The sequence below is a fragment of the Stigmatopora argus genome, chromosome 2 (genome assembly GCF_051989625.1).
Source record: "Stigmatopora argus isolate UIUO_Sarg chromosome 2, RoL_Sarg_1.0, whole genome shotgun sequence".
Taxonomy (NCBI): Eukaryota; Metazoa; Chordata; class Actinopteri; order Syngnathiformes; family Syngnathidae; genus Stigmatopora; species Stigmatopora argus.
The window spans coordinates 14,765,157-14,792,609 of record NC_135388.1 but is presented as its reverse complement, the minus strand read 5'-3'; the positions used below and the strand labels follow the sequence as shown (position 1 = coordinate 14,792,609).

General features: G+C 39.5%; 6 protein-coding genes across 9 annotated transcripts; 2 read left to right on the top strand and 4 right to left on the bottom strand.

The window, feature by feature from the left end:
• Positions 1-11: 11 nt before the first annotated feature.
• LOC144070689 (ephrin-B2a-like) lies at positions 12-7,038 on the bottom strand. Of its 2 annotated transcripts, none has more exons than XM_077595112.1 (5): positions 6,660-7,038; positions 5,604-5,887; positions 4,264-4,356; positions 2,983-3,096; positions 12-923 (listed from the first exon to the last, which is right to left on the bottom strand). In XM_077595112.1, exons 1-5 carry the CDS (start codon positions 6,770-6,772, stop codon positions 535-537), a joined length of 993 nt encoding a protein of 330 aa, XP_077451238.1. In that variant the 5' UTR covers positions 6,773-7,038; the 3' UTR covers positions 12-534. The 2 variants fall into 2 exon arrangements, with proteins under 2 accessions (XP_077451238.1, XP_077451239.1); XM_077595113.1 differs by having other exon boundaries at positions 5,604-5,850; positions 6,660-6,789.
• A 6,941-nt stretch (positions 7,039-13,979) lies between these two features.
• LOC144068363 (C3a anaphylatoxin chemotactic receptor) lies at positions 13,980-18,657 on the top strand. 2 transcript variants are annotated; one of them, XM_077592831.1, is made up of 3 exons: positions 13,980-14,040; positions 15,777-15,906; positions 16,594-18,657. In XM_077592831.1, the coding sequence occupies exons 2-3, from the start codon at positions 15,793-15,795 to the stop codon at positions 17,533-17,535; spliced, it is 1,056 nt and encodes a 351-aa protein (XP_077448957.1). In that variant the 5' UTR covers positions 13,980-14,040; positions 15,777-15,792; the 3' UTR covers positions 17,536-18,657. The 2 variants fall into 2 exon arrangements, with proteins under 2 accessions (XP_077448957.1, XP_077448965.1); XM_077592839.1 differs by having other exon boundaries at positions 14,032-14,040; positions 15,782-15,906.
• Positions 18,240-21,317, bottom strand: cenpq (centromere protein Q). 2 transcript variants are annotated; one of them, XM_077592865.1, is made up of 8 exons: positions 20,948-21,313; positions 20,820-20,862; positions 20,550-20,622; positions 19,981-20,046; positions 19,787-19,919; positions 19,471-19,590; positions 18,877-18,951; positions 18,240-18,601 (listed from the first exon to the last, which is right to left on the bottom strand). In XM_077592865.1, exons 1-8 carry the CDS (start codon positions 21,041-21,043, stop codon positions 18,464-18,466), a joined length of 744 nt encoding a protein of 247 aa, XP_077448991.1. In that variant the 5' UTR covers positions 21,044-21,313; the 3' UTR covers positions 18,240-18,463. The 2 variants fall into 2 exon arrangements, with proteins under 2 accessions (XP_077448991.1, XP_077448999.1); XM_077592873.1 differs by lacking the exon at positions 18,877-18,951 and having other exon boundaries at positions 20,948-21,317.
• Positions 21,318-21,799: 482 nt separating this feature from the next.
• On the bottom strand, positions 21,800-23,713 carry mrpl16 (mitochondrial ribosomal protein L16). Its single transcript, XM_077592851.1, has 5 exons — positions 23,444-23,713; positions 23,030-23,101; positions 22,787-22,935; positions 22,401-22,694; positions 21,800-22,266 (listed from the first exon to the last, which is right to left on the bottom strand). Exons 1-5 carry the CDS (start codon positions 23,508-23,510, stop codon positions 22,075-22,077), a joined length of 774 nt encoding a protein of 257 aa, XP_077448977.1. The 5' UTR covers positions 23,511-23,713; the 3' UTR covers positions 21,800-22,074.
• A 523-nt stretch (positions 23,714-24,236) lies between these two features.
• txnl4b (thioredoxin-like 4B) lies at positions 24,237-25,128 on the bottom strand. Its single transcript, XM_077592887.1, has 3 exons — positions 24,950-25,128; positions 24,721-24,872; positions 24,237-24,468 (listed from the first exon to the last, which is right to left on the bottom strand). The coding sequence occupies exons 1-3, from the start codon at positions 25,079-25,081 to the stop codon at positions 24,303-24,305; spliced, it is 450 nt and encodes a 149-aa protein (XP_077449013.1). The 5' UTR covers positions 25,082-25,128; the 3' UTR covers positions 24,237-24,302.
• Positions 25,129-25,359: 231 nt separating this feature from the next.
• trmt10c (tRNA methyltransferase 10C, mitochondrial RNase P subunit) lies at positions 25,360-27,134 on the top strand. The gene has a single exon (XM_077588662.1). The coding sequence runs from the start codon at positions 25,532-25,534 to the stop codon at positions 26,963-26,965; it is 1,434 nt and encodes a 477-aa protein (XP_077444788.1). The 5' UTR covers positions 25,360-25,531; the 3' UTR covers positions 26,966-27,134.
• Positions 27,135-27,453: the final 319 nt, after the last annotated feature.

The window sequence follows — 27,453 nt, the reverse complement described above, 5'->3', positions numbered from 1 at the left end:
AATTAGACACGTCAAGAAAAAACAATAGTATAATTCATACTTGCACATAACCATCAATATACAATAAATGACTCAATTACTTCAAAGCAATGTAATTGACTGTCAAATGTGTTAAAAGGACTAAAAACCTAAAATAACAATGCCCATATATTATTTCACGTTTAACCATCTCATACAATTTTTGAAGTTCTAGAAAAGAAATGTGAAATTGTTTAATGTAATGGAAAATCTTTCGACAATTTTGGGGTCAACATCAGATTCCTCTTAGAAACAAAATCAATCAAATAAATACTGTACATAATATGAAAATTACAAGATTACATTGACTAAAAGTTCCAAAATATAAGTTGAAAACAACAACTGCGCTGGAAACCAGGAAAGGCAAATCTTTTAAATACTACATATGTGACATCAATATCTAATAAATGTCCTCGGATATTCTTCTGTGATTGTCTCGTCATAAAAAGTCAAATTTACATCTGTAAATCGGTCCGATTAGCGAGGGGAAAAAAACTGTGTTGCAGAAAACCCAGATTAAACTTTATAGTAAATGTTGGTGGGAGTCTGAGGCGTCATCTCCTTAACAATGTACACAGGAGGTCCGTACTCGCCGCTCACACGCTCAAAGTGTCGACAGAGTCTAGTGTCAGAGTTCTGCAGAGGAAAGACGATCTCGCTGCGGTCTGAACCCATGTTGTCGCTGCTGATGCTGTCCCGCTTTGGCACAGCTAAAGTGTTGAGGGACACAGACGCAGACTGCTGCCTATCTGGGACGCAGCGACGGCATTTCCACAGCACGGCCGACGGGATGACGATGAGGAGAAGGAGGAGGATCACACAGGCCGAGACAACCCATATCAAGAGTCCTGGCTGTGAGCCGCCACTGCCACCGGGGTTGAGCTGCCCTGCTTCTGAGCCTGCGTCTGTCAGGGACAACGGGACACAAAAAAAAGGAAAGAGAAACGGAGATAAAAGAGTGACTCCGAACGAGGGCTGGGGACGTTCAATAGTTGTGACGCGTGAACATGCAATTCGCCGTGAAAACTGGAGCCTGGAGGCATTTATCAAAGGGCTGAACTGAGGACACACACGTAGACTCATATTTGCTCGAGGCCAATCAAGCAGAGGGCTTCCACTTGAACGAACCCATCAATACGAAGGGTAAAGTCTTAACAAAACAATGGTAGCCAAGAAAGGCAGGAGCGGGGACCTGTTGTACATTGGGGTGCCGCTCACGTTTTCTTCAAAGCAAGACTCAACAAGCGTAAGTGTTGGAATCAGACACAACCACCACGACATGCACACAATTATTAGGCCCCTGTCCGTTACAGCTGCACCAAATGGTATATCGAATGAAAGAAATTATGGACTCCCACATGCTTGTTTAGCACTTCCCACTCGTCAGAGAAAACTTTGCATAATAGAGTGCGTCTTTGTCTGTAGAGCTCAATTATTTTCACCCTGCGCTTGTTTACATGATATATTTTTTTCCCTAAATATTGCGAACAATTGAAAATATTTTGTATCAGTGATTTTATAAGAAAGGTTCCCTTAGAATGCATAAAATGCACATTTATGTGTTCTGTCTGGACATGCTGAAATATTTCATGACCAAGACGACAATGGCTTAACGCTGTCATAATCCAATGCTCGTGATGCTCAAGATAATGGCTTTTCATTAAACTTGCATGCCGCTATTTGCATTCCTTATACTCGTCAAGTTCTAATGTCCTACATACGCTGAATGTGTTGGAAAATGAACCATTAGGACGAGCGTTCGCTATATCGAACTTTCTTCTAACGGCAGTGAACTCTTTACCAGTATGAAGCAAACAGAACATTCCGGTTTTAGAGCACTGCTATGTAAACACATTCCCGAGAATGGAACACCTGCTTTAAAAAGCGATGCCCCTGGGGGTAACTGAATATTCAACAGGAAATACGTGTCGATCCATAAGCAGTTAGGAAGTGCTTTGCTTTTTCAAAGCAACTCCATTTGGTCTGACACTTGTATTTGCTGGCTATGGCACGTGTCCATTGCCCAGAGCAGAGCACCTGTTAAGAATACATCCATGGAAGACAAGGGTATATAGTGTGTGGATGACATTGTGGCTCATCAGTTAACGATATTCTTTATATGGAGTGTATGATTTGGAGAGTAATGGATCTTTTTTCTTTTTTGCTGCTGTCAACAAATGAAATCTCTTTAATGTGGCCGACAGCCACATTTGAAAAAGTACAGTAGTATATAAGAAGACCCGTTCTCCTATATGGTGTTGTTTGTTATCAAGCCTCCTACTCACTAGCATCATCAGCACTGTCTTCAGGGACTTTTAATATGGTCAAGAAAAGCGTTCATCCATCTCTTAAACCCATTTTTCTCTTTGGGGTGTAAAAGAAGTAAAGTCTAATTAAAGGCATACTATACCCTGGATTGGTCGTCTGACATTTACAGGGTACACATAGCGACAAACAGGCAATCATTCTTGCTAACATTTACAGCACTATTGTGTGGGAAATAAGCCCACGCATTCTTTGGGAAACCAACCGCTTCAAATTAAGGCAAATGCAACAGCAGCATGTCTAACTGAGCCACGACTGTGTAGTAGGAAGGGTGATTTAATGGCCAAGTACAATGTCAATAGTAACTCAAGAGAAAATAACCTGAGAAAGAACCATTAGACCCCTTCTGGTGAACATTCTTAGAACTGCCATTGAACGACCTCATGAACATGATCACTAATGAAATGAAAAGTACAAGATGGACATGAGCACAATGGGTATTGTGTCCCTTGATTTATATACTTTAACACTAGGGGCAATTTAATTAAAAACATAATTTTAGGTAACAGAATTCTGGCACATGGCATTTTAGAGGGGACTGAAGAACAATTTAGTCATCATCCTATACAATGCTTTTATTTAGGAATGATGATGATGTGTTATTGGCAAGCTGCATTCTAAGTAAAATATTAAACTTGCCGGTTTTGTTCTTGAAATCATTTTCTTTAGCTGCCTCCTTTGCTTTCGGTTTTGGTTTTAAAGGTGGAAATCTGGTTGGGGACTCCTGAAGAGTTGATAGAGGATCTGTAGAACCTGCAGCAAAAATAGTTGAACACATGAAGAGGAGCAGACCAAACCATCAACTTCCAACAAAATAGAAATTCTCAACACTTAAAAGTTTCTTTGTAAAGCATATGGATTTGAGCCTTTATTTTTTGTCCCTCAAAAATACTGCTTTAAGATGTTTTAAGTAATACTTTTGTGTTCAGATATCCTCATCACATATCACAGCACGTGCACTTTATCAATAATGCATAACTATTAACTTGATTAAAAGTTCAATCGCAAAGACACGTCCTCCTTTTCAAAATACAGTGCTCAAGATGCAAAAATCTTAAGTGACTCCCATTAAATGACATTAATATATGCACCACTAATTTGGCTTTACAGCTAAATAAATTTAGATATTACTGTTTTATGTTTCTTTTAAATGTTTGTTTGCGCAGTGGTGTGTTTTTTCTTCTAAATACAACATGAAAGCAAATGCATATTTGCAAGATCAGTTGACAAACACAAAATGCTGAATTTTCATGTTGAAGTCCAACTGTTCAATTATTCATGTGAATAATACTGCCAAACTGCAGTTTGGGGCTTCAACAAATTCATCATCTCTAAGCATTTAGTTGTGCATGAAGAATGGTGTATCTCATATTTGGAAAAAGTTTCAAATGTAGTATCATGTAGTCGAAGACAGATATATGAAGAAACATACTATTTCTAAAGTTGACCTAAATTGGGTTTCTTTTTATCGTGTGCATGATATGCATATTTCAGCACTGAACTAAACTAAACCTTGGGGGTGGGGGGGTGATCATAGAGTTATTTAAATAAGCTTGGCTACAAATGTAATTAAAATTGACTACCAGTAAAAATGCTGGATTATTGATGGCCACGTTCAATCTAACCGATTGCATGCAAATAAGTACTGATGATGTATAGCAGTCATAGGATTGAATCCAGGATTTGACATTATTTATCACAGCACAGCAAAAGTGGATGGCCAAGTTTATCCTACCATTTAGAAAGTGGTGATATGGTTACATTACTTTTTAATACGTTGACGCTAACAGTTCATTCATTTAAAATCATTATTCAGATTGATATTTGTACGACACATTCCTCCATTTTTCATGCCTTGTGTTATGTTGCTGTGCATCCAAACATATATAATGTGTTTATTTTAGCCCACACAGATCTTACTTTGCCCAACTCTCAGCACCAGCTTCATGGATTTGGTCCGGCACACCCCGCCATTAGTGCTATCCAGACTTTGAAGAGCCCCCGAAGATGTTGCTGATATAGAGAGGGAGCAAGCAGAATTACTTGAGCATTGAAAACAGTGATTATCAGGCAATGTTGAGAGCTTTCCTAGTTGCCAAATCTTGCATCACTTTTAAGCAGGAAAATGCACTGTGCACACAAACTGCAACCAGACACTTGAAGCAACTACTATGACCTCCCCAAAACATTAGGGACACATAAGCAATATATCTAGCTCTTGTTTGGTAACGAAAATGTGTTGATTTAAAAACGTTAGTTATTAAAGTTTTATAGGCCTGTAGAATGACTGCATTAAAGGAGTCTATTTAATGTTGAATTTAAATAGTACTGTAAACCATTTTCCCATTAATCTCATTCTTTGCTCCCACTCTCTCCATCCATTCATCCATCCATCCAACCATCCATCCTTCCATCCATCTATCTATCTAGTATCCATCTATCTAATTACCAATTTGTGAATCCTAAGCTTTACTTGATGCATGTCCTACTGGAGGCTGTGTGATTTTTGATTAAATAAAATATTCAGATAAATTATTTAACAAATCAAACTTTTATTATCAGTCAAGAGTGAGCCAAATAAAATTTTGGCCTAAGAGGCTTAAAGATGATTAAACAAAATTAATACATGTGCCCTGAGAGCTTTAAGACGAAAAATAGATTCATCCACACACATACATCAAGAACTCTCTGTCACCCCAGTCCAAGTACACACACACACACACACGCACACTCACACACACAAACATGCACACCCACACAAGACGAACACATAAGTACACACTTGTTAGGAACATTTAGGTCAGATAACAACACAGCGTCGGCAAGACGCCACGTTGCCATGAAAGCTCACGTCAAATACGCCTGATGCTGTAAAAGCCTCGTGTGATTTGGGGCATGTAAGCCCTCCGAATGGCACTGTCCTGCCATGGCAGAGTGTGCTGTCAGAGTGCGGTGAGGCGGGGGGAGGCTGTATGCTCACACTTGTGCACTATCTCATGCATCACTTGGCACTAAGACGCACCGGTTCCATTGACAGCAGTATGACAAGGAGGCCGTTGACAAATCGAAAGAGGGACAAGGATGATGGCCTCTTGTTGAATCAGGGTGGGTTAGTGATTTTGTGGAAAGGGAGGGGGGATGTTAGTATGATAACAGAAGTCACACCTGTAGCACCCGAACAGGTGGTTGGTTTCATTCTGTACGTACTTGCACATCCTCACGCAGGTATTAAACGGGGCGACTCCAAAAAAAAGACTTACAAGTGATGTAGTAATCCTTTCCCCTGAGGAATTCCAGCCCCCACAGGTTGGGGCTGAACTCTTGAAACTTGAACGTGAACTTGACATCCCGGTGTGGCTTGTCACAGTTTAGAAGAGGTGTGTCCGTCTTGTCTATTGTGCAGCTTTCCATCTGGCTTCGGGAGACTAGGAAGACTCGGTAGAACTCCTCCTTTCCCTCCTTAGAAGTGTCTGCGCGTGGACAGACAATGTCCATCTTGTCTCCAATCTGAGGGTAGAGCACCAGGCCTTCACCTGAAGTGAAGCTACAAATACAGGTTTTGAAATAAATAAACCAACAGTCACCAATGGATCACATTTGAGAATCATTTCCTTAATTCGGGATGGTCATGTTGGGAATGTTCCTAAGTCGGATGGCCTTAATCAGTATATACTTTCGTGCCCCAAATCACAGATCAGGGACAGTAGTAGCTCAGTCTATAAGGCCACTGAGAAAATGAAACGAGACCCTGCAACCACAGTCGCAATGCCATTCCGTAGCAATCACTGTAGTTACCTTGCCTGCATGCCGTACTTTGGCACTCCTGGGCTCGCATTGAACTCCTTGTGAAATATGGAGCAAGTACGTAGATAGAATAAATGGGAGTCACCTTCACCCCTCCCTCTCTCCACAACCGATGGATCAAGACAGATGGCCACCTCACACAGGGTCTCAACGTTTATCTGTTTCTCTTCCTTTCTCGGGAGATTATACAAAGCCTACCCCAATAAATTGCTTTGAAATATTGCTACTGATTGGGCCATATATACAAAGAGTAAAATCTGGAGAAATATAGTCCAATAAATGTGCAGGTTTTTAAAAAATGATTTAATGGAAGCCTTCTAAAACTGAAAACCTCCACCTTAAAGTGTACAGTAATATAAATTTGGATCTTCATTATTTGCCAATAACTATCATATCCATAATTGAGAGCTAAAATATTAGTACCCTCTTTTTTTTTTACAAAGGATCATTAATATTATTACAATTCCTATTTAAAAATAGTTTATATGAGAGTATGAGAAAGTACCACCCACTTAGTATTGGCGCTGCTCCAGAGGATGGAGTCCAAAGTGATGGCCCGACACGAGCTCATGATGACGGCCAGCAGGGTGACACCACCGTAGCTCCATGCGATTCCTCCCCCCATCACGGGAAAAAATCTCGTCGTAAACTCCCTACCATAACACGCAGTGGGGGCACGTCACCGTGCCGGGCCTGTGCATGTGTGCGTGCGGTAGCTTCAGGTGCATCCCGCGGCGAGGTGCCATGAAGTTCCGCTCGCAAAATCATGAAGCTTTCCACATCGGGAGCAAGTGGACAGAAAATGTCCCGTGTAAGCAAGGAAGCAAGCAACCGCAAGGACTGAGATTGCGCGGGGGTGCGCAGCCATCAGCTGAGCGGCCGGCCCGCCCCTCTGCCGGATCATGCGCGGAGGGTCCGCCCGGGTTGGTTGTTTAGCGCATTTTAGACACGCTCGCATCACATTGGATGCTTGGAATTAGTACAGGAGCCAGATTTTGTCATTTATAATTTAATTAAATCTGCTTTAGTCAAGATTCATGGACAGCACAAAGATTACGAGGCACATTCCACAGGGTTTATTTCAATAATGTGCTTTAAATTCATTACATGCAGGATTCCTCAGCCTTTATCGAGCTATATTACTAGAGCTGCAATCCCCCCAAAAATCAAATTGCAACACCATACGTGGGTTTTCTCATGGTTCTGCAGTTTCCTCCCACATTCAAAAAAGACACATGGTAGGCTGGTTGAACACTATAAATTGGCCCTAGGTATGGTTGTTCGTCTCCTCGTGCCCTGTGATTGGCTGGACACCGATTCAGGGTGTCCCCCGTAGTCACCTGGGATAAGCTTCAGCACCCCCCGCGACCCTTTTGAGGATAAGCAGTTCAGAATTCAAATGAATGAATGAATGAATGCATTAAGAACGATACAACGAAATGATGAATGAAAAAAACAATTATCTTTTTTCAAATCATTCATTAATTTTCCATTCCACTTATCCTCCCTGTGGATGAGGGATTAGCGCGTCGGCCCCACAGCTCTGGGGTCCTGGGTTCAAATCCAGGTCAGTCCACATGTGTGGAGTTTGCATGTTCTCCCCGTGTGTGTTTTCTCTGGGTACTCTGGTTTCCTCCCACATTCCAAAGACAGGCATGGTAGGCTGATTGGACACTCTAAATTTCCCCTAGGTTGAGTGTGGATGGTTGTTTGTTTCCATTTGCCCTGCGATTGGCTGGCCACCAATTCAGGGTGTCCTCCACCTCTGGCTCGAAGTCAGCTGGGATAGGGTCCAGCACCCCCCACCACCCTAGTGAGGATAAAGCGGTTCAGAAAATTGAATGAATTAATGTCAGAAATCATTTATTTAGTTTCTCTGGGCTTCCAGGAATTTATTACAATAACTTATCCACCACTTTCTTACACAAAATAGAAAAACAGATCCCCTAAAGGTGTCCAGTCTAATATTGTGCTTGGTTTATTTTTTAATGTCCTTAATATTAGGTATCCGACAGCTATAACCACATTCAGACATTTCCAAATAAATCAGTGTATGTTTTTTGGTGATGTGTTTATCATAAAGTGGTGTTCAAACTGCAATTCACACTGAATTATATTGCTTTAAGTTATTTACATGGGAGGAGTGACATAATGTATAATGACATTCTATATACATACTACAATATCACACATATAGATGAATATAGTCAATCCAAACTCAACATTCTGACAGGTTTGACATGTAGCTGCCCAAATTTGTGTTGCAAACCATATAAAAATGTGTTCGTGGCAAGGAAACTGTCTTTACAAAATGAGATCTCATTAGATTGTGTAGGTGAACCTGAAGGTGTGTCCGGTGAGTGTATGATTAATGTTAGTGGCGCAGCTGTAGGCGACGTGTCACCACGAAGGACACTTGTATCCGCACCCAACCCTGTGACCTTCAAGTGCCTACCTACAGGAGATGTGTACGGAGAATTTTGGAGCAGCATCACTTCAAAAATTGTATTGTCACAAACAATTGCCCCAGTCATTGAAATCCTATTAAGAGGATGTAAAAAAAAATCCATTTCATCAATGAATGGGATTCCTTCCACAATTGCGCATGGAAAAATGTACCATTAAATTAAAGAATTGTAAGAAATCGAAAGTTTGAGTGATGCACTTAATGCAATGACTAAATATTTTACAATAGTTCACCTTGGTTTAACCCTGTGTATCTTGTCACTAATGTAATAGTGGTACACCCGCCGGACCTGGGTGCAGCCAGTGTGTTTTCTGTCCCCACTCACTTAATGGTCACGTGAGAGACCTAAAGTGAATAGTTGCCTGTTTTGACACAGTATGTGGGACTGACTGCTGACCAGGGCTGGATTTAGTTAGTCATCTGTGATAGGCACCAGTACCCCATGATATTAAAATTGTCTAGCAGTATAGAAAATGGATGGCTGGAAGTCAAACAGATTGAACCGGAAACATCAATGCTATGATATTTATTTTGTAATGCTTATGGTTGGAATGGGATTGATTTGTAAATCTGCTTTTGAGGAGACGATGCTGTAATCCCCATTTTCAGGGAAATCGGAATTAATGACAAAGTGGATTAAAAGATTATATGATCTTCTGTGACCAAAGCATCAGAAATGAAGGCTGAAATGATGTATGACTAATGTCTGCTTGGATGTGGAAGAGGCGGTGCTGCATACATTTAGTGTGCTGAAAGTGTTGAAAATTTGAATTTATAATTCTTTTAAAACTTAAGATTCAGTGACTATAAAGAGAGCACACATAGTGACATTTTGTAAACATGGGTATAAAACATCTTCCTTTTGGAGATGGTAGTTGGCTAAAACAATCTTTAGACACGTATATTTTATTTATATGCTTGCCTTGAAAAATCCACCCTCTAAAATAGTTATGATTTGAATTGGATTCAAACTAGAACAGTATTTTACTTAATGTTTATTTTTATTTGAAATTGTTTTTTTGGTATCTATTACAAAACAAATGCAACACAGTGCACAAATATTTGTACAAACATTGAACAATGCAAATCCAGGCACAAGAAATGAAACGAACCAGAGGTCAGTTAAAATATATTATAACATGAATCATTAAATGTAATCCTTCTGGAATGAAATATTCATATAGGCTCAATGGTCATATTCTTAAACAGAGGTATAACAATGGTGTCAAAAGTAAAGATATTGTAAATACTAATGCATTTTTTTACCTTTTTGAGTGTGTTTTGGGACCCACATGATGAATGAAGTCCAGGGAATTTGCATGAATTCTCCCAAAAGTGAAGTTAATGCTAATATGACAGGTGTCAAATGAAATAAACCCCTATCACAATTAGCATTAACCTCAATCTAGGACTTTGTCATCATCACCTCCATGTCGAGCTGACTGTTACTAGAATGGTAAAAAAGATCACAGGGTAAAATCTCATCGGGTGAAAAAAAAAGTCCATGTCAACACGACAATTCATTGTTATGCTCCAGTATTTATATTTGTGCAGATTCTGGCAAAACTTTTCAAAATAGATTTGCTATTCATTTTGATTTTCCCAGAGTGAAATCAAAGAAAACATCACGTCACCTGTATTTAATCTTTAAGAGTACAAAATATTCACTCCATATAGTCATAAATTATTATTATTTGAAGAAGAAGAAAAAAAAAAGACTTAACCAAATGTAACACTTCTGCGAGAAATCACACTGCAATTTAGAGGGGTTTTGGTGTCCATTTTAAAACACTTTCCCTTTCATTAGACATATAAAAAGCCATTCGTTTTTAACTCGTTCACTCCCATTGACCACGACAGAGGTCCATTCCAGTTTAAATTCTGGTGATGTCAGTGGCTGTCAACGAGTAACCAGGCGAAGCAAATGTGCATTGTAACAACATAAATTGTAGATGACATGACTGACTAAATCCATATTGATTCATAAAGAAAATTCATTTTCTTATAAGTTACTGGCTGGTCTTCTACTAAAATCGCAACCTTCAAATAGAAGGAACTAGTTGGGATGTCAGCACTATTAGTGCAAAGAATGAATAGGAATAGTGGGGATAATTTAGTACGCCTGGAGGTGGGTATTCACTGACCTGTTTCGACGTAGCCTGACTTCCTTTCTCTGAGCAACGGTTTCTAGTTCATCGTGCGTCTTCCCTCTGCCCTCTGAGAGTCTCTCCCATTGAGCATCTGAATGTGGGAGTCTTTTAAACATTTGTCTGTGAGTCATGTAAAATCCCCTCAAAAGTCTACGATTGAACACTATCTTACATTATGTAAATTCCACACTCATTTCTTGACATTTATTTTGACTTATCTTTCAAGATGAAGAGCAAATATTATGAGTGCAGTCATTAAAGAACTTATGGACTTACATTTTTATCAATAAATAGACCACTTTCATGGTCTCCACATGTTGGTTTGCATTGACAAAATATGACCATGATTCCCGAATCCTGTGGAAAATGTTTCCATTTGACTTAAATTATTAGTCTAAATAAGCTTCGTTTCACAACAAATAATCTATTTTAAGTCATCCACATGCCCCAACGACTAGAATTGACCAGCACAATAATAAAATGCTCTTCCTTTAGATGGCAGCGCATACAATACATGCATGCACACAACGATAGAATAATAAAATTTTAGTACCATTCATTCATTCATTCATTCATTCATTTTCTCTACTGCTTATCCTCACAGGGGTGCTGGAGCCTCGCCCTGGCCGAATGGCAGCCAATCGTAGGGCACATTTTCGTACCAAAATAATATATATACATTTTGTTACAATTGTTTTTTTGGCATACTGTGCTGGTGAAAGAAATACTCATCTAACGCTGGTCAAAGTTTGAAGGAACTGACATAGAATCGTCATATGAGAGAGTAAGCGAAAGAAGGGGGCTGGGGGCCTATTACGTTTGGTCCCTTTGTTTATTTTTATCTGGCAGGGAAAGGAAGTTTGCTCAAGCATCTAAAGAGCGACACCCACCAACCGCAACTTTTTGTGATTGTGTGGAACACATTCTTAACATTATTGTGTTAACTTGGAAGCATGCGACCTTTAGCACAAGCCACATATTTAGTGTTAAACGATGGAAGTTTGTCCATAATACTAAGATCTCCACAAAGGACACCTTTAATTATTCAGGTGGTGAGATGAATTGGACCAGAAATGTCTGTTATTAGAGTTTACCATCATGGGGGATTTTGAAAAGCCCTATTTTCCAATAAATGACTATGAGTAAGCACACAATCCTCATTAGAGTTCTCAGGTCACCCCAGTTCTTGGTTTTCATGTGTTCACCCAACAACCAAGTTATTTTGATATGATTCACAGACCTGAAGGTGCCTCCCCGTTCAATCTGCCACGCATGGTCCCCTCTCAGTGTGAAAACTCTCGACAGGTTCATGCTAAATGTCCCTTTTCATTCTTGCAACAGACAAATATTCCCAATGACACTATCTAGAAAAGAAATGTGAAAAAGCGATGACACAACTGTTGATGGTTGGCATGAGTGGGTGGGGGAAGAGTAGCTCTATCAAGGGGGACCCCGCAACAAAGTATCACAACTGGGTTTTAAATTGGAGGTTTTTTTTCTCTGATATTGCTTTCATTAGCAGTTATTGCATATCTTTTTTTAATCGTTTTCATCAAAACGCTAACGGAGTTTGGATCAAATTGATTGTCAGGACTGAAAAGCTGGAAAAAAATACTTAAATTTTAGTTTGTAATTCTGTTTTACCTTTTAATGCAATCTGCCCTCAATAATGTCTATTTGGAACTATTTTTTTAACTGCTTGGGAATCTAGAATTGAGATTACACTGTGTATTTATTAAACTTTGCTAACGGCATGTTGGCTTTGTTAGAGTTTCACTCATCATCTTTCCACGTGGGCAGCATGACATCACATCGTTTTCCCGTCAAGTGTTTTTAGCACAAGTCTTGAAAGACATACAGCTGATCTGATAGAAACATTTCACCGGCTGTCTTTGAAGCACACACAGCAACCAAAAAGGAAAAAAAATCCATTCTTCTTTCCATTTCAACAATTATCTTGCTGTCCCAAATGGACATCATTACAACACAATACTAGTATAGATGCATTATGGGCAACCAAGTACAACATTGCAGAACTGTCTTTCACTCTAGCTCTTCCTGATTCAAATCTTAGATCGAAAATTAGCAAGTTGAAAGGCAATGTGGGTCCACATTTGTCTCTATTTAGAGAAAAACACCAGTGAAATAATCACAAGGACCTCAAATGGTTACAAATAAGCTGTGTTCTATTAAAAAAAAAAAATCCAAATTGTCCTAAGAAAATTAGACAAAAACAAATCTTTGGCCTAAAACAACAAACTACTGCATGTTACTCACTGACATATTAAAGGAAAAATAAAGAAATGTCAATGATACTGATACAAACATTTATGAGCATATACACTTTCAGAACTGGAATAGTTTTACATTTCCTATGACCAACTAATATTCACAGGTATCGTGGGGGTGCTGGAGTCTACCCTAGCCAACTACGGGCATAAAGGCGGAGGAGACACTCATACCTAAGGACAGTTTCATTTAACTCATTGGTTGAAATGAAAAGTCAGTCCTGTCAGTTGAAATAAATTGGACGTCTATCGCTGTCAATGCCATACAATAAGTTAAATGCAATGGATTAAAAAAACAACTGTCAAAAAATGCATCATGCTAATTATTACAATTAGAGGGGATAAGGTGTCTCGGGGATTTTTGCATTCCACATATACTACTAAACTACTACTACATGTATACTACAAACAAATGAGTAGTGGTGACATCTAGAGGAAAGTATCAACTACTGCATGAGCCCAATCCATTTCTATCAATATACGTATAGTTGGTTGGTTGTTCATCTCCTTGTGCCCTGCGATTGGCTGGTAACCAATTGGCTGGGATAGGCTCTTTCACCTTCGCGACTCTTGTGAGGATTAGCGCCTCGGAAAATCAATAGGAGCTTTTTTTTTTTTTTTAATCATCTAAATTAGGCCTTGCTGCCATTCACTGTAATGAGGACTGATTCTTAAAATGTATACTAGTGTAACAATATGTATACATAATAAAGTTGAATACATAGTGTGTGTGTGTGTGAGAGAGAGAGAGAGAGAGAGAGAGAGAGAGAGAGAGAGAATGAGTGAGAGAGAGAGAGAGAGAGAGAGAGAGAGAGAGAGAGAGAGAGAGAGAGAGAGAGAGAGAGAGAGAGAGAGAGAGAATGAGAGAGAATGAGAGAGAGAGGGAAATAGAGAAAGAGAGAGGAGGGTGTATATTTGAATCACCAACATACTGTTTTCCTCTCTTCATCCCCGACTCCATCTCTTAAACCAACACACCCTGAAGCAGGTAAGGAATAAATCTTTCATTTGCATATTAAAATCTGGATCATTGCTGACTATTTAGTGGTAACACAATCTTTGTTAGTAACCGGATGTCTGTCCCAAGTCAAACAATAATAAATGCATGTCAAAATCTCAGGGTAAAATGTTCTAATTTATTGACCGATGAATAGGTGTGACTGAATAGGTATTCTCTCCTATTCTCACTGCACAAAAAAAAGGTTGGGTGTACCAGTAGGGACATGTTGGATGTGGGCTCCATGGCAGCTGTCGTACAATAGGATAAAACATTTTGGTCTCTTTAGTCATAACTTTTTATGAGTGCAACAACCATGTGCATCATATAAGCCAGTTCATTTTAATCTCATGAAGTTTAAACAAAGTAAAAATGTTACGAACAAAGTACTAATAGTAATAGCCTACCCCTACATTAATTTAAACTATAATGGGCAAATTGACCAATATATTTATTATAGATTAGAGTTATACAGGGTTTTATGGCGCGTGCATACAAGAAAATGAGACGTACACCTATTGTTAATCCCCGCCAAAAAATGCAAAGAGTGTATGTAGTTTTACATTTTTAAACACTATATTTTCAGTTTTTCAAAGTTTATATATGGTCTGTGGAAATCTTTGGGACGTTGCTTAAGAAACCACAGAATCTTGCAATATGTTCATGTTAAATGCTAGTCAGTTCTCAGTAAAATATAAAGTGTTATTGTTTTATGTATAAATGACAAAGTTGTCGTCAAGTTTAAATATCTTTTAGTTTCACTATTTTAATTGAAATATGGCGGCCCGGCGAATGAGTGGTTAGAGCTGTCGGCCTCACGGCTCTGGGGTCCTGGGTTCAAATCCAGGTCGGTCCACCTGTGTGGAGTTTGCATGTTCTCCCCGGGCCTGCGTGGGTTTATTCCACATACCTCGGTTTCCGCCGACATTCCTTAAACATGCATAGTATGCTGATTGGACACTCTGAATTGCCCCGAGGTTTTGGGTGTGACTGTGCATGGTTGTCCGTCTCCTTGTGCCCTGCAATCGGCTGGCCACCGATTCAGGGTGTCCCCGCCTCTGGCCCGGCTGGGATAGGCTCCAGCACCCCCCACACCCCTAATGAGGATAAAGCGCTTCAGGAAATTAATGAATGAATGAATGATTGAGATACAATAATATAAGAACATGAAACAAGTAGTTGCATGTCCTCCTCAAGATCATACATGGTAGGCTGGTTGAACACTCCCAGACAGACTTTAAAATGTGGGTTAATTATGTATTAAAATAAGTGCCTAAAACTTGCAAAAACTGAGGATAATTTAATGCTGAATTGCTGATTCAGAGCAATAAGTTCCTCTTTCCTTCCTTGGTCCACAGTTTGTCTTTCGAAGAAACGATAATCATAAATACAACTTGGAAAAAAGTACAGGAGAAATACAAACAAATATAGGAAATTATACAGGACCAGAATTTTTATTGTACTTGTGAATGAGCAAGTACATCCAAGCTTTTTGTACTGGGTCATAAATCACACATAGTGGAAAAGTACTCTGCGTGGCAAAGAATAAACAATATATATTACTGTCAATTTATCAAATATTTACAGAAAAGGCATCTGCCACTTTTATGCATAAGGTTAATTAAAGAGAGTAATATAAAAGCAATGAATAAGTATGCATAATCAGACATGATTACGTAACAATAATCTTCTTTATTATCAAATGATGTACTTTGTCTCTTTTCCAGCACAGTGACACCCTCAATGGCTGCCACGAATGGAACACGGAAGGGGGAAGACCTTTCGAGCTCAAGCACCCCTTGGCAGGCAGAGGCCATCCGAGGAGTTCAGATTACTGCTACCCTGCTAATTTTCCTGGTGATTAATTCATTTATTTTTCCAACTGCGACTGCAGGACAGCTCAATTTGTTGATATTGAATTGAATTGAATGCTTTTATCGTCTATTATACACGTAAAATGAGATTGAAAGCTTCACCACAAAGTGCACAAATAACCACAACAAACAGACAAATAATTAATCAATAAATAATAACAATAAAAAGGAACAAACGAACAAACATTCATTCGCCCCTCCCAGTCAAATTAAATTGGACGTCAACTGCCATGAATGACATGCAGTGTGTTAAATATTATGAAAAGAAATCAAATTTACTGTATCACTTTGGGTTGTAACCAGATTGTATTTGTGTGTGTGTGTGTGTGCTTGTGTGATTGTGTGAGTGAGAAAGTACAAAAAATACAGTAATTATTAATAATTTAAAAATGTGTATCGATTGATGATTTTAAAGTTGTTTTTCTTTTCTCTATGAATGGTCAAAGGTCTTAACTCTTAACTTTTGAATAACTGTCCCCTGCAGTGACCCCGAGAAGGTTACGTGTCTCCAAAATATCTTGGTAGTTGAAATTTGGGGTGAAATTATGGTTCCAGAACCACCCAATATACTGACTCCTTATTATTTTGCAAATGTTTGGAGACAACTAGGTGGACATCTTTTCAAGCTGCTTTTTTTCTGAAAAAAATGATTTCCCGTTTCTTCTATAAGGTGGGCGTACCACTCAACATGCTAGTGGTCTGGGCACTTGGAAAGAGACGACGCCATTTGATTCGCCGAGGCAGCCGGGAGGAGACACGATCGGCGAGCAGTTTTCGAATCTACGTCCTTAACCTGGCACTGGCAGACCTGGTGTTGATACTTCGGACCCCCCTCATGTTGGGATACCTAGCCCACAACAACAGCTGGCCGTTTGGTTTTGCCCTTTGCCGCCTTGTCGTGTTCCTACGAGGCTTAGGGTTGTACGTCTCGGCCTTCCTGGTCTGCGCCGTGGCCCTGGAAAGATGCCTGTGTTTGCTGCGGCCCGTGTGGGCTCGACTGCGGCGCCCCGCTTGGGCAGTCCCTTTGGCCTGTGGCTTATCCTGGCTCCTGGCCACCATCCTGTCTGCCCCCTACCTGCACAGTTCAGTTTTGAAGGAAATAAACAGCACCTACCAATGCCTGGAAAGCGGGAACTTTAACATGGGGCTTTTTGTCACCGAGAGCGTGGCGGGCTTTATATTGCCTCTGCTGGTGTTTTTGGGAAGCAATTTGGCAATTTTGCTTACGATTCAGCAGTCGGCACCAATTAGTCCCACCACTTCCTCACCTTCGGCTTCACGCAAAATGACCAGGATGTATCACGTGCTTTTTTTCACCATGCTGCTCTTTCTCGTTTGCTGGGTACCCTACTTTGTGTGCCGATTCCTGCGGGCTCTGGCAGAAGGACAACCTGAGATGGCTGCGTTATATTACAAGGCCTATTATGGAAGCTACGTCTCGCTGTACCTCGTGTACATCAAGAGCGCCCTTAACCCCGTCCTCTATGTATTCGCCGCCCGAGGCCTTGGCCGCGCTGTCCGAGCTTCAGTCACCTCTACCATCGATCGACTCTTCAATGATGATTCCACAGAGTCCCTTCGAAAGAAATCGCTCAAAAAAAACCCGCTATAACCTGAGCTACAAAGTCAACGTAGCTCAAGCGATTTGCCTCGAAAATTAGAAACAATTCACCGCGAGGCCATCTGACTGCATCTGGCTTGATTTAATTTGCGTTGTAAGGTCGCAGTTGCCACATCTTGATATTTGGATAAATGCACTACTGTTTGAAAAACAACATGTTCGGCATTATGTTTAGGGGGAAACATGATAAGATGGGTGTCTTTTGCTCCTCCTTACTGTAAATTACAAAGAGCATGTTCCTGTTGTAAGAGATACTGAACGAAGTAGATAAGTATTGTAACACAGCTTTAAATAGTTAAATCTTGATTGAAAGCCACAGATTCCTGCCAAATCGTCGTGATCTCCTCTAACGTTCAACATTGCTATTGCAATTAAATTCTGCCCCAGTGCACAAATTCAGGTCTGGTGCAGAAGATTTTGAAAGTCCAGATGTCCAAAAAAAATCAGAACAGCTTTGAGACTAATTTAATTTACGACAATGGTCCTCTAGTTGGATTAAAGCAAGAAGACAAAATTCAATACAAAGTCTATGAACATTTTCCTTGAAGAGGAGTCAGTGTATAAGTGTACAGAAAATAATGAAATGCAAAAAAAGGTGAAATATCAGGCGTATATTTTGTGTAAATGTAGGTGGTGTATAAGAAAATGTACAGAAAATAATGTAACGTGGAAAAAGTGTGAAGTATAAAGGCATATACATATTCTGTGTTTTTTATTTTCTTTACAAATGGACGATCTTTTCTACAATAATTTCAAACAAAATGTCTCAGAGTACTCAATTACTGTAGATATTCCAAAACACCCCTTCAAAACCCAACAACAAATTAATTCATCTCTATGAATTGCTTTGAAAAATACAAGTTGCATTCCAAACAGCAAAATATCACTCACTGGCAAGGAATGATTAATAGTTGAACAGCTAATCTACATGTTTAGACTTGCGTAAGACATTTGGCTTTTTTCTTTTTTTTACTGCTTGTGACTTTTGCAACATTGCTCCCAGTTTGAGACACATCCCGTCACGCTCTTCCTCTGGGATCTGTTTGATCAAGCGAGTCTGTGGGAAAAGAAAAATATGAAGGAACTCAAGAAAAAGTTTCCAAATGTGGCTTTTTTTTTAGATGACAGAGTTGGTAATTTACTCAATCTTAGCATATTACTACACCAGCGCTATTTAGGACTAACTTGCAGTTCCTCCAGATCGGAAATGCAACTCAGCCATTTTAACCACATGTTAAAAAAATGAGCCCTTTAACAATGAAAACGGATTATGCAAGAGGTACTTGTGAAACACATGAGCAATATTACAAAATTGTGCATCATTCATTTCACCTCTAAGGTTGGTTCATCCTTCCGTGGCGGGTAAGAAGGGAGACCAAGAACTGTTTGCTTGCTTCTCTGTAGTATCTGACAGGAAGACAGAACATGCCAATCTTTGCATCGATACTTTATCTGCATTTCCTATGTTTGATTTGCACCATTTTGCAGATCTGTGCCTTGAGAACAGCTGTGAATATTTAGGTAAATGTTTTGCGCTGTTGTTATGGTTTTTAGTAAAGTAAAAAGAAATCCTTTCCATTTTTAGTAAAGCATTAATCATAAATGCGCTTGTTAAAAAAATTAACAAAACATTTCCTGGACTCACTGTATCAAATGTTTGATAGTATCATCTCAGAGAAGGTACTTGCATAATAAGGTACGCTGTGATGCCACATTGTGACCAATTTTTAAAACCAAACCTTTCCAGAATGATTTAACTTGCAAATATTAGTTCGATCAAACAAAAAAAAAACTACACAAATAACACACTACAACCAGGGCACATTCCCATTTTGACCGATCATATGCATGAAACACTTTAAAATATTGAATGATGATTTAAGTGTTTACTCCTGAATTGGGATTATGCATATTTAATTCTGGCACCTCTTTAGCTTTCTCCTCTTCCTCTTCCAGCTGTCCTTGCAGAGAACTGCACGCCTGCTGCAGAGAGGACACTTGCTCTTCTGTATTCTCCAGCGCACTGACAACAGCCTTCAAGTCTTCCTGAAAATACAGTTGATCCCTTATAGAACAAAACTGCTCCATGCTCTTAGAGTGTGTGGATTTGCACACAAACGAGAGTTTCTCTTCAAACATCCACTATGCTGTCAATCAAGATGTACAAGAAATTGTGAAACTGATTAATTTCTCGGAAGTGTCATGGTATTCGCAGTAAACCGCTTGGACAGAAAACTCTCACCTCCAGGGAATCGAGAGTTTGCTTTACAGCTGCATACTTTTTGCTCTCCTCCCGGTGGCGCTGCGATGAATCCCTACTAAACCCTTCAGATTTCTGCACAGGAACTTGAAGCTCAGCACAACAATTTAGGAACCTATAGAAGAAATTTATACAAGACTTGACCTTACCATGACTGTTTCCAAGTTGTAGCTCACCTATTTTTTAAAGTATTTAGATGTTCCTGGCTCCCCTTCTCTTTCCGTCTCAAACTGAGAGTACTCCTGAGAAAATAAAAATAATTTTCTTATTTGGGGTGTCCAAAACGTTTCTATTCATTTTCCAGGCCACTTATCTTCCAAAAAAATCCATACATAGGAAAAATAATCGCACACATTTTCACAATTGGAGACAGGTTTGTGATGGTATTGTTGTTATTGTAAAATACCGCCTACGTTTTTTGTTTTGTTTATCAATCAAATGATCTAGAAGTGGTGATCAATCCAATGCAGATATATCATCCTGAAAACTATAATGTGATGGAGAGCCATCCATGAAAAACCCTTTTTGTCTGACACAACCAAAGATAATAAAAAATATATTCTAAAAATATACATTTTCTGTGTTTTAGTGCGTATGTTTTCACATCCACCTGCTTGCTTTTAGTAAAACATTTCAACATGATCTGGCTGTGGCACTTTATTCAATAAGCACAGTTTACAGTTAAAACACTTGTAGGGAACCTTGTGTAACATTATAACTAGTTAAACGCAAACCCAAAACTTACAACATTGCAAGGTTAAGCATATTCTCCACTGCAATGACAGAGGATCTCTTGATCTGCGTGAGATTCTTCGATCCTTTACGTGCAATTTCAGAAGCCGTGCCGAGAGATGCAAAACAAATAAACGTTGTGTTATCAAACCATTTGAAATTATTATTTTCGGACAATTTTAAACAATAACATTAGAAGCAAATTCACATCTCTGGTATTTAGCAGCGAGCATACCTCCTCCATACTGTACAGTAATCAATAAAGCAAGCATGGATTTCTGACCTTTGCTTTTCTGGCGTTTCCTCTTGCCATTGTTGTCGTCAGCCTGTGGGGAAATATTAGGGAAAATTAGAGAAAACGTGTTATTTGAAAAACTAAACTGATTAAACAGGAGGGCCACTGTTGTTTACCGGATGATCGCTTGCTGGAAGAACCTTCTTTTTTGACTTGGATTTTGGACGTGGAGCTTTTGAGGCTTCCCGATTAGAACCACGATTAGGTTTCATTTGTATCAGTTATAATTCTGAATAACTCTTTAGATTAAAAAAAAAAAAAATGCACATCGCCGCTTATTTAAGGGACACCATTTCCGCGCCTGTTTTATGTGATCTGAAAACACCCACGCCTTATAAAGCAACCCCAGATTTTGTCCTCCTAGGTACAATTTGTTTTAGTTATCAATGCTTTATCCAAACAATGCATATAAAACATGTATCTATCTTTGTATTATGTCTTAAATTTGAAATCAAAACGTTTTTTGAGTTTGTTTTCTTAGGGCCAGGGTTCGATTATTACCTGTAAGTCTTCGTTGGGGGAAAATGAAAACGCACGAGCTGGTTTAAATTTCACGCTTCTTCATGACGGAAAATGATAAAATAAAGCTGCATGGTAGTTATTAGTTTATTAAAAACACGCACAAAATTCATCTTCCGTGCTGCTTACCCTTATTTTTCAGATAATGTACCATTACACAATTTGAAACATTGACGAGGATAGTCAACAACATACACGCATGCCCATGTGGCGGCCATATTGGCGGGGGCAACATTTCCATCAATGACCATACATAGCTGAAAGATTATTGTAAAAGGGTCAGTTCTCAACCTATTCCTGTGATTTTTTTTCATTGTGAAAGCATGTAAAATTATTGAAAATTGGCAAAGAACAAAAAAAATAAGCTATTACATGTTATTCTCAGTTGTGTTTATATGGCATTCTTCTGTACTAGAGCCCTTTGCTCAAACATACTGTTACAAGTACTGTACAGTTTAATGCAAAGGTAACTGTTTATTCAAATTGAATTTGACCAACAACAAGGAATTTCATGTGTTAACATGTTTGTGTGTGAAGTAAATATCCATCACACTTTTACTTACTTTTTTTAAATGATAAAAAAAAAACAAAAAAAAAACATGAATAACAAAAATTGAGTCCCGTGCAATCCAAAAAGCCAAAGACCTTTTAAATCCAAGGTTTTTCCAAATTCCACTAAAGTTGATCGGGCAATGTCACTGTCAAACTCGGTCGTCGATGTCTTTCACACCCTCCCTGGATTGTAAAATTTTCCTGTAAAACGTCCATGATTCTTTAGGTCAAACGGGCTGAGGACCTTCCGGATACCAAGCATGTTTCCCTCCACGATCCTCTTGAAGGTCCATGGGTTCTGGTTGTTCACCTCCATGTCAGCTTGAGTCTTATGGAAAACTTCCAAGCTCTCTCTACTCATCACCTGCAGGAGGCACAATTGTGTAGTTATTAACATTTATCTAGTTTACCTACCTTTTCAGGGGGAGTTGCTTAGAGCTCTGACTACATCCTTTAATTGAAATGATTAAGCGGTGATGAGTGCTTTGTTTGCTGTACCTTAGCACGGAAAGGAAGTTTCTTCGCTATTTCAGTCAGGAAATGCTCAACTTCTCCCAGTTCCACCTTTCCTCCCACTTCCACAATGAGACGACCGAAGCGAATAGGCGTCACGTAGTGGTCGATGGCTCCTTTGCCACCACCCATGCGCTGACCGAGCCCTTTGCGTGTGATTGGCTTGTACGGGGCATTGATGCGCCAGCGGGCAAACGTGTTACGGGAATCCATCTTTCGGTTGACAGTTAGACGTATCATCTCCAAGTGCCCCCAATGGAGGTAGCCCCCATCCATTGCCTTAGGATCAGAAATCGAATGGAGTTAAATGTCCCGTGCTGATATAAAAGTAATAAATGGAATTGAAGCCAGTGTACAATATATGGACTTACCACAATTGCGTACTGTCCAGACGTGAAGGTATTTGCTGCCCTAGCCGGCCCTTGAATATCCCGTAGTTTCTTCATCTCCTTCTTAGGTTTTTTAAAATTGGGCACCTTGTTCAGAAACTTCAGTTTGGGTTTCTCTGGCAGCAGCACATCTTTCGAGAAATAGAAAAAAATACGGCATTGTCACATTGCAGTCTTATAATCAGATCCAGTATACGAGAATCTATTCAAAAAAGGAATAGTTACCACTGTAGTCAGGAGGGATTTCAAATGTGTTTAGTCCAGCTGTGAGGACTTTTAAGTGGCTGTGCAGAACCCCTAAAAACAAACATTGGCAAAGAATAATAATAATTTGATCCAATGCAGCCAAATCTCCTCTTATGACTAATCTTTTAAATGAACCCGTCAAAACATAAATCGTCCAAAAACAAATCAGTGTTTTTATTTACGTGTGTCGATTCTCATTGATTTAGGTTATAGAATCAATGACAAGATAGATTGAGCCAAATAGTATCATGTTCTCGATTTCTCTTGGGGCTTTTAGATCAGTCATGGTTAAATACGAGCGAAAAAAAATCCCAAACGTAATTAACAACATTGCTGATTAACCAACATGAAACTGGAGCCAATGTTAATACAATTGATGAACTTATAAGTTACCGTGATGGTGACCATGGGCGCAAACGGCGGCCACGCTCCCAACAGCTGCCTTGATGAGAGAAATCATGTCAATTTTAATAGAGGCACGAAAACAATTACAACATCTCGGTTTGGTGTCGCCGTAATAATATATTAAATACACTTTTAATTATTTTAAGCGCTACAATGCACAAGGTCGCAATCCCCGGTAAACTACGTCACATCCGTTATTTTTCCGGCTTGTTTGGGGGGTTTACGACTGCCACCTGTCGGATAGGAGTGTACTGGTAATGCTCATATAATAGACAACACACCGTGCTGACCTTGCAAAATGCCTCATTTCATGTCGGGATTCCTTTATTCATACATTGATGGACGTTGGCCAATGCGACAGTGAATAGAAAATGTTATTTCTTCCGTGTGAATATTGCTTTGGTACATCTTTAGTATCAAATAGCTCCTACAAAACAGATCCTTTGGTAAATTCCTTTTAGTACAAAAATGTACATTTTTCTCTGCTACTGGGACTGCAAGGGGGAAAATACATAAACAAATGTACAAACTTTCTGTTATTGGTTTTGACACTCATTTACTGCTAAACCTGTTTTCCATAGGAAACATCATGTACAGTAGTGGATAGAAACAGGAAAACACAGATTTGCTTGCATCCCTCCCAGTTCATCTGAGTGAAAATTCTCATAAAAATGCAGGTTTTCTATCCAAGCAAATCACTATACATCAATATTACACAAGCTGCCCACAAAGTTGAGAACATCCAGTTGTTTTATCCAACCTTTGGTGATTACCATGTCTCAAGTGCAATTTGGCAGGAACAAAATTGATAGTTTTCAAAAAGGTATGCAAAATATAATTGTGGTTCTTAAATCCCATGATACAGCAGATCATATTTCGGGATGTTTTTGGGGTCGATGGGACTCTGGACAATCATTTTCCCCCGCATGGCCCCTCTGTATATGACCTCAATAAGATCCATGAAATCCTGTTTGGTTTTGAAGCTGCCAACAAACTTGGTGTGATCTGGTGATCTGAAACAAAGAAAATGACATCACTGTAGTATGTGCCTTTTTGGGGGGTTCTTCTCATTTATTTATTTTAATAGCTCCAATGCTGAGGAAAGAAAAATGTCACAGTTTTAGCCATGCTGTAAATACAATTGGATACAGCTAACCAGACCTATGAATGATTATAGATTAAAAAAAGACTTTTATCCATAATTTGTATGAATCCTTATTGTGAGTCATGCTTGCAAAGTGTTTTTAACCCAAAAATGGTCTCACCCATAATCCACTTTCATGTGCTGTCCATTGAAAAAGAACACAGTTGATGGGATGTAACTGATATCAAAGTATCTGGTGTAAACAGGAGCTTTATCCACATCGACGATGTAAATGGAGGCCATGTTACTCAGATCATGTGAAGTTTTTGACAGCTGCAAAGCAACAATAGCGATGAAAAATTAAATAGAAATCTGTTAAAAGGCAAATTAAAGAACAGCGGATGACTCACAATTTCATCTATTTGAAGGCAGACAGAGTCGTCATCCCTCCCAAACCTCAAAACAACCACCTTTTCAGCCACTCTCTTGATAGCGTCGTCTATGTCTTTTTTACAGCTCAATTTTGGCAAAAATAAACTCATTTTCAGGAACGGCGAATGTTTATCCGGCGGAGGAAGTCGTCACTAAAATCGGTGTTATACCGTGTGCGGTACGTGAGGAAAATAATAATCATTAACATTTGGGGTCAAAAAATAAATTATTTGACTTTTAGTAATTTACTTTTATGCATTTCCAAAAACACATAAAAAATAAAACACTACAATACATTTTTTTTACCAGATTCAATAAATAATACATTTCATGTAACAGAAATGCCACTACTTTGTTTCAGTACAACATATTACAATGTAACACAGCGAATCAACCTGACCTCCACGCTACGACAGTAGTAATTTTCAATCCCGTGTTAATAATCGCAATGCTGTGGTGAAACTTTTGCACCCCAATGGCCTGCGGAAAAGCTTCAAACCTTGTATCAGACACGTTTGTTGTATTTTTTCCTGTTCTCGTCTGCTACCATTTGTGTTGACATGTTGGGGCGAGTTTTCAGTCCGCGTCGTTTGAATGAACTGTGGAAACGCGGAACTACGGCGTTATGCCGTGTCAACAAAATCCAAAAAATCGGGATTTCGCCGAACATTCCTCTATGTCACCCAAGTTGTCCCATCCAGACTGGGATTCCACTCAAAACGGAGAATATTGACCTGGACAAATGGAAATCTATCCTGAGGTCCCAGTCTTCAACATGCCCCCAAGAAGATACCAATGACCAGGAACAAAGTGATGAGGATGAAATCCCAGAAGACCATTCACATAACAGCCTGGTGGCAGCTCAGGAGCTGGTTGCCATGTGGCGTCTGGCGGGGAAACTGGTGCCTAGAGAGATCTCTGATGAAGAGTTAAAGAACTTTGCAGATCTCACCACTAAGTCTGCTAGAAAAAAATATCTGAAATACCTGTTCATAAGAGAAAACCATAAGCGAGCACACAAGGAGAAGCAACAGCGAAAGAAAGCGGAGCGGAAAGTGTTACTAGAGCAAAGGACAGATGAAGATTCAGAGGGGGATCAGAAAGAATACAAGAACACATTTGTACCCCAATTCTGGGATCGCAACCTGAACCGACTGCTGGGCTGGAGGAGCGTCCAGGCCATGTTGTTTGACCAGCCTCTGGTCTTTGACATGAGCTATGAGTCCCACATGACCAGACGGGAGCTTGAAAACACGGTGACGCAGCTTTTGGAGGTGGAAGGTTGGAACAGACGTGCCAAAGACCCTTACCATCTCCATTTTTGTAACCTTCAACACGATGGAGCCTACATGAAAGAGTTCCTCAAGCGCTATGGTGCAGAAACCTGGAACAACCTGCTTATCACCCACACAAACAGACACCAGGTTGACATGTTTCCTCGTGAAGACCTCGTTTACCTCACCGCAGACTCCCCTAATGTTCTCCGTACATTCGATCCCTCGAAAATCTACATCGTCGGCGCGCTCGTGGACCGGTCCATTCTCTCCGGTTTGTCACTGGCCAATGCCAAGCGCCTAAAGTTGGCCACAGCACGTTTGCCACTCGATGAGTTCCTCCACTGGGAAATGGGAGCTAAAAATCTGACCCTGGACCAGATGATTCGGATAATGCTCAGTTTAAAAGAAACTGGGGAATGGGGGCAGGCTTTGGAATTCGTGCCCAAGAGGAAACATGACGGCTTTTACCAGAAGCAACAACAAATCGACAACTACAGACCAGGCGAGAATGCGGACAGGTTTTCAAAACCAACAGCCACACAAAGTAAAAAGACTGTTACATACAAGTCGAAACGAGAGTCTGGGTTTACTGGGATGATCAAAATGTCTGGACCTCAACAAAACAGAGAGACAAAACCAGCTGCAACCAGAGTACGGACATCTCTTAAGAGCAGCCTGGAAGGAATGCGTGAGCACAAAAAGTGGTGGAAAGATTAAGTGTTCAAATGGACAATTTTTTATACATCTACATTTGTGAGAATGTCATTAAAGTGAAAAAAATAATTCAATGTTATGGGGTATTTCACCTTTCTGTAATAAATATTCACTCCAAGGTCTGTCTGTACATGAAAACTTTGGTCTTTATTAAATTAGCCAAAAAACAGTACCATCGTGTCCAGTATTTTGAAGGACCCCCACGGACACACAAAACAAGTTAAATACAATTTCAAGTTTCCCAGACAAATACTGTTAGTTATACTGTAATTTTCAAACTATAAGATTCTAAGTTTTCCTCCCTTTGAAACCGGCTTATAGTTTTAAAAAAATGACAGTAATTATTTGCAATAGCTGCAAAAATGTATTTGTTTTTTTACTGATCTGTATAACCATTCGTCAGTATGCAAAAATAATCCCAAAACATGATCCTAAATGTTTATAGATGATCCCTAACTAGGAGCAAGCAATACACCTACTATAAATAATTT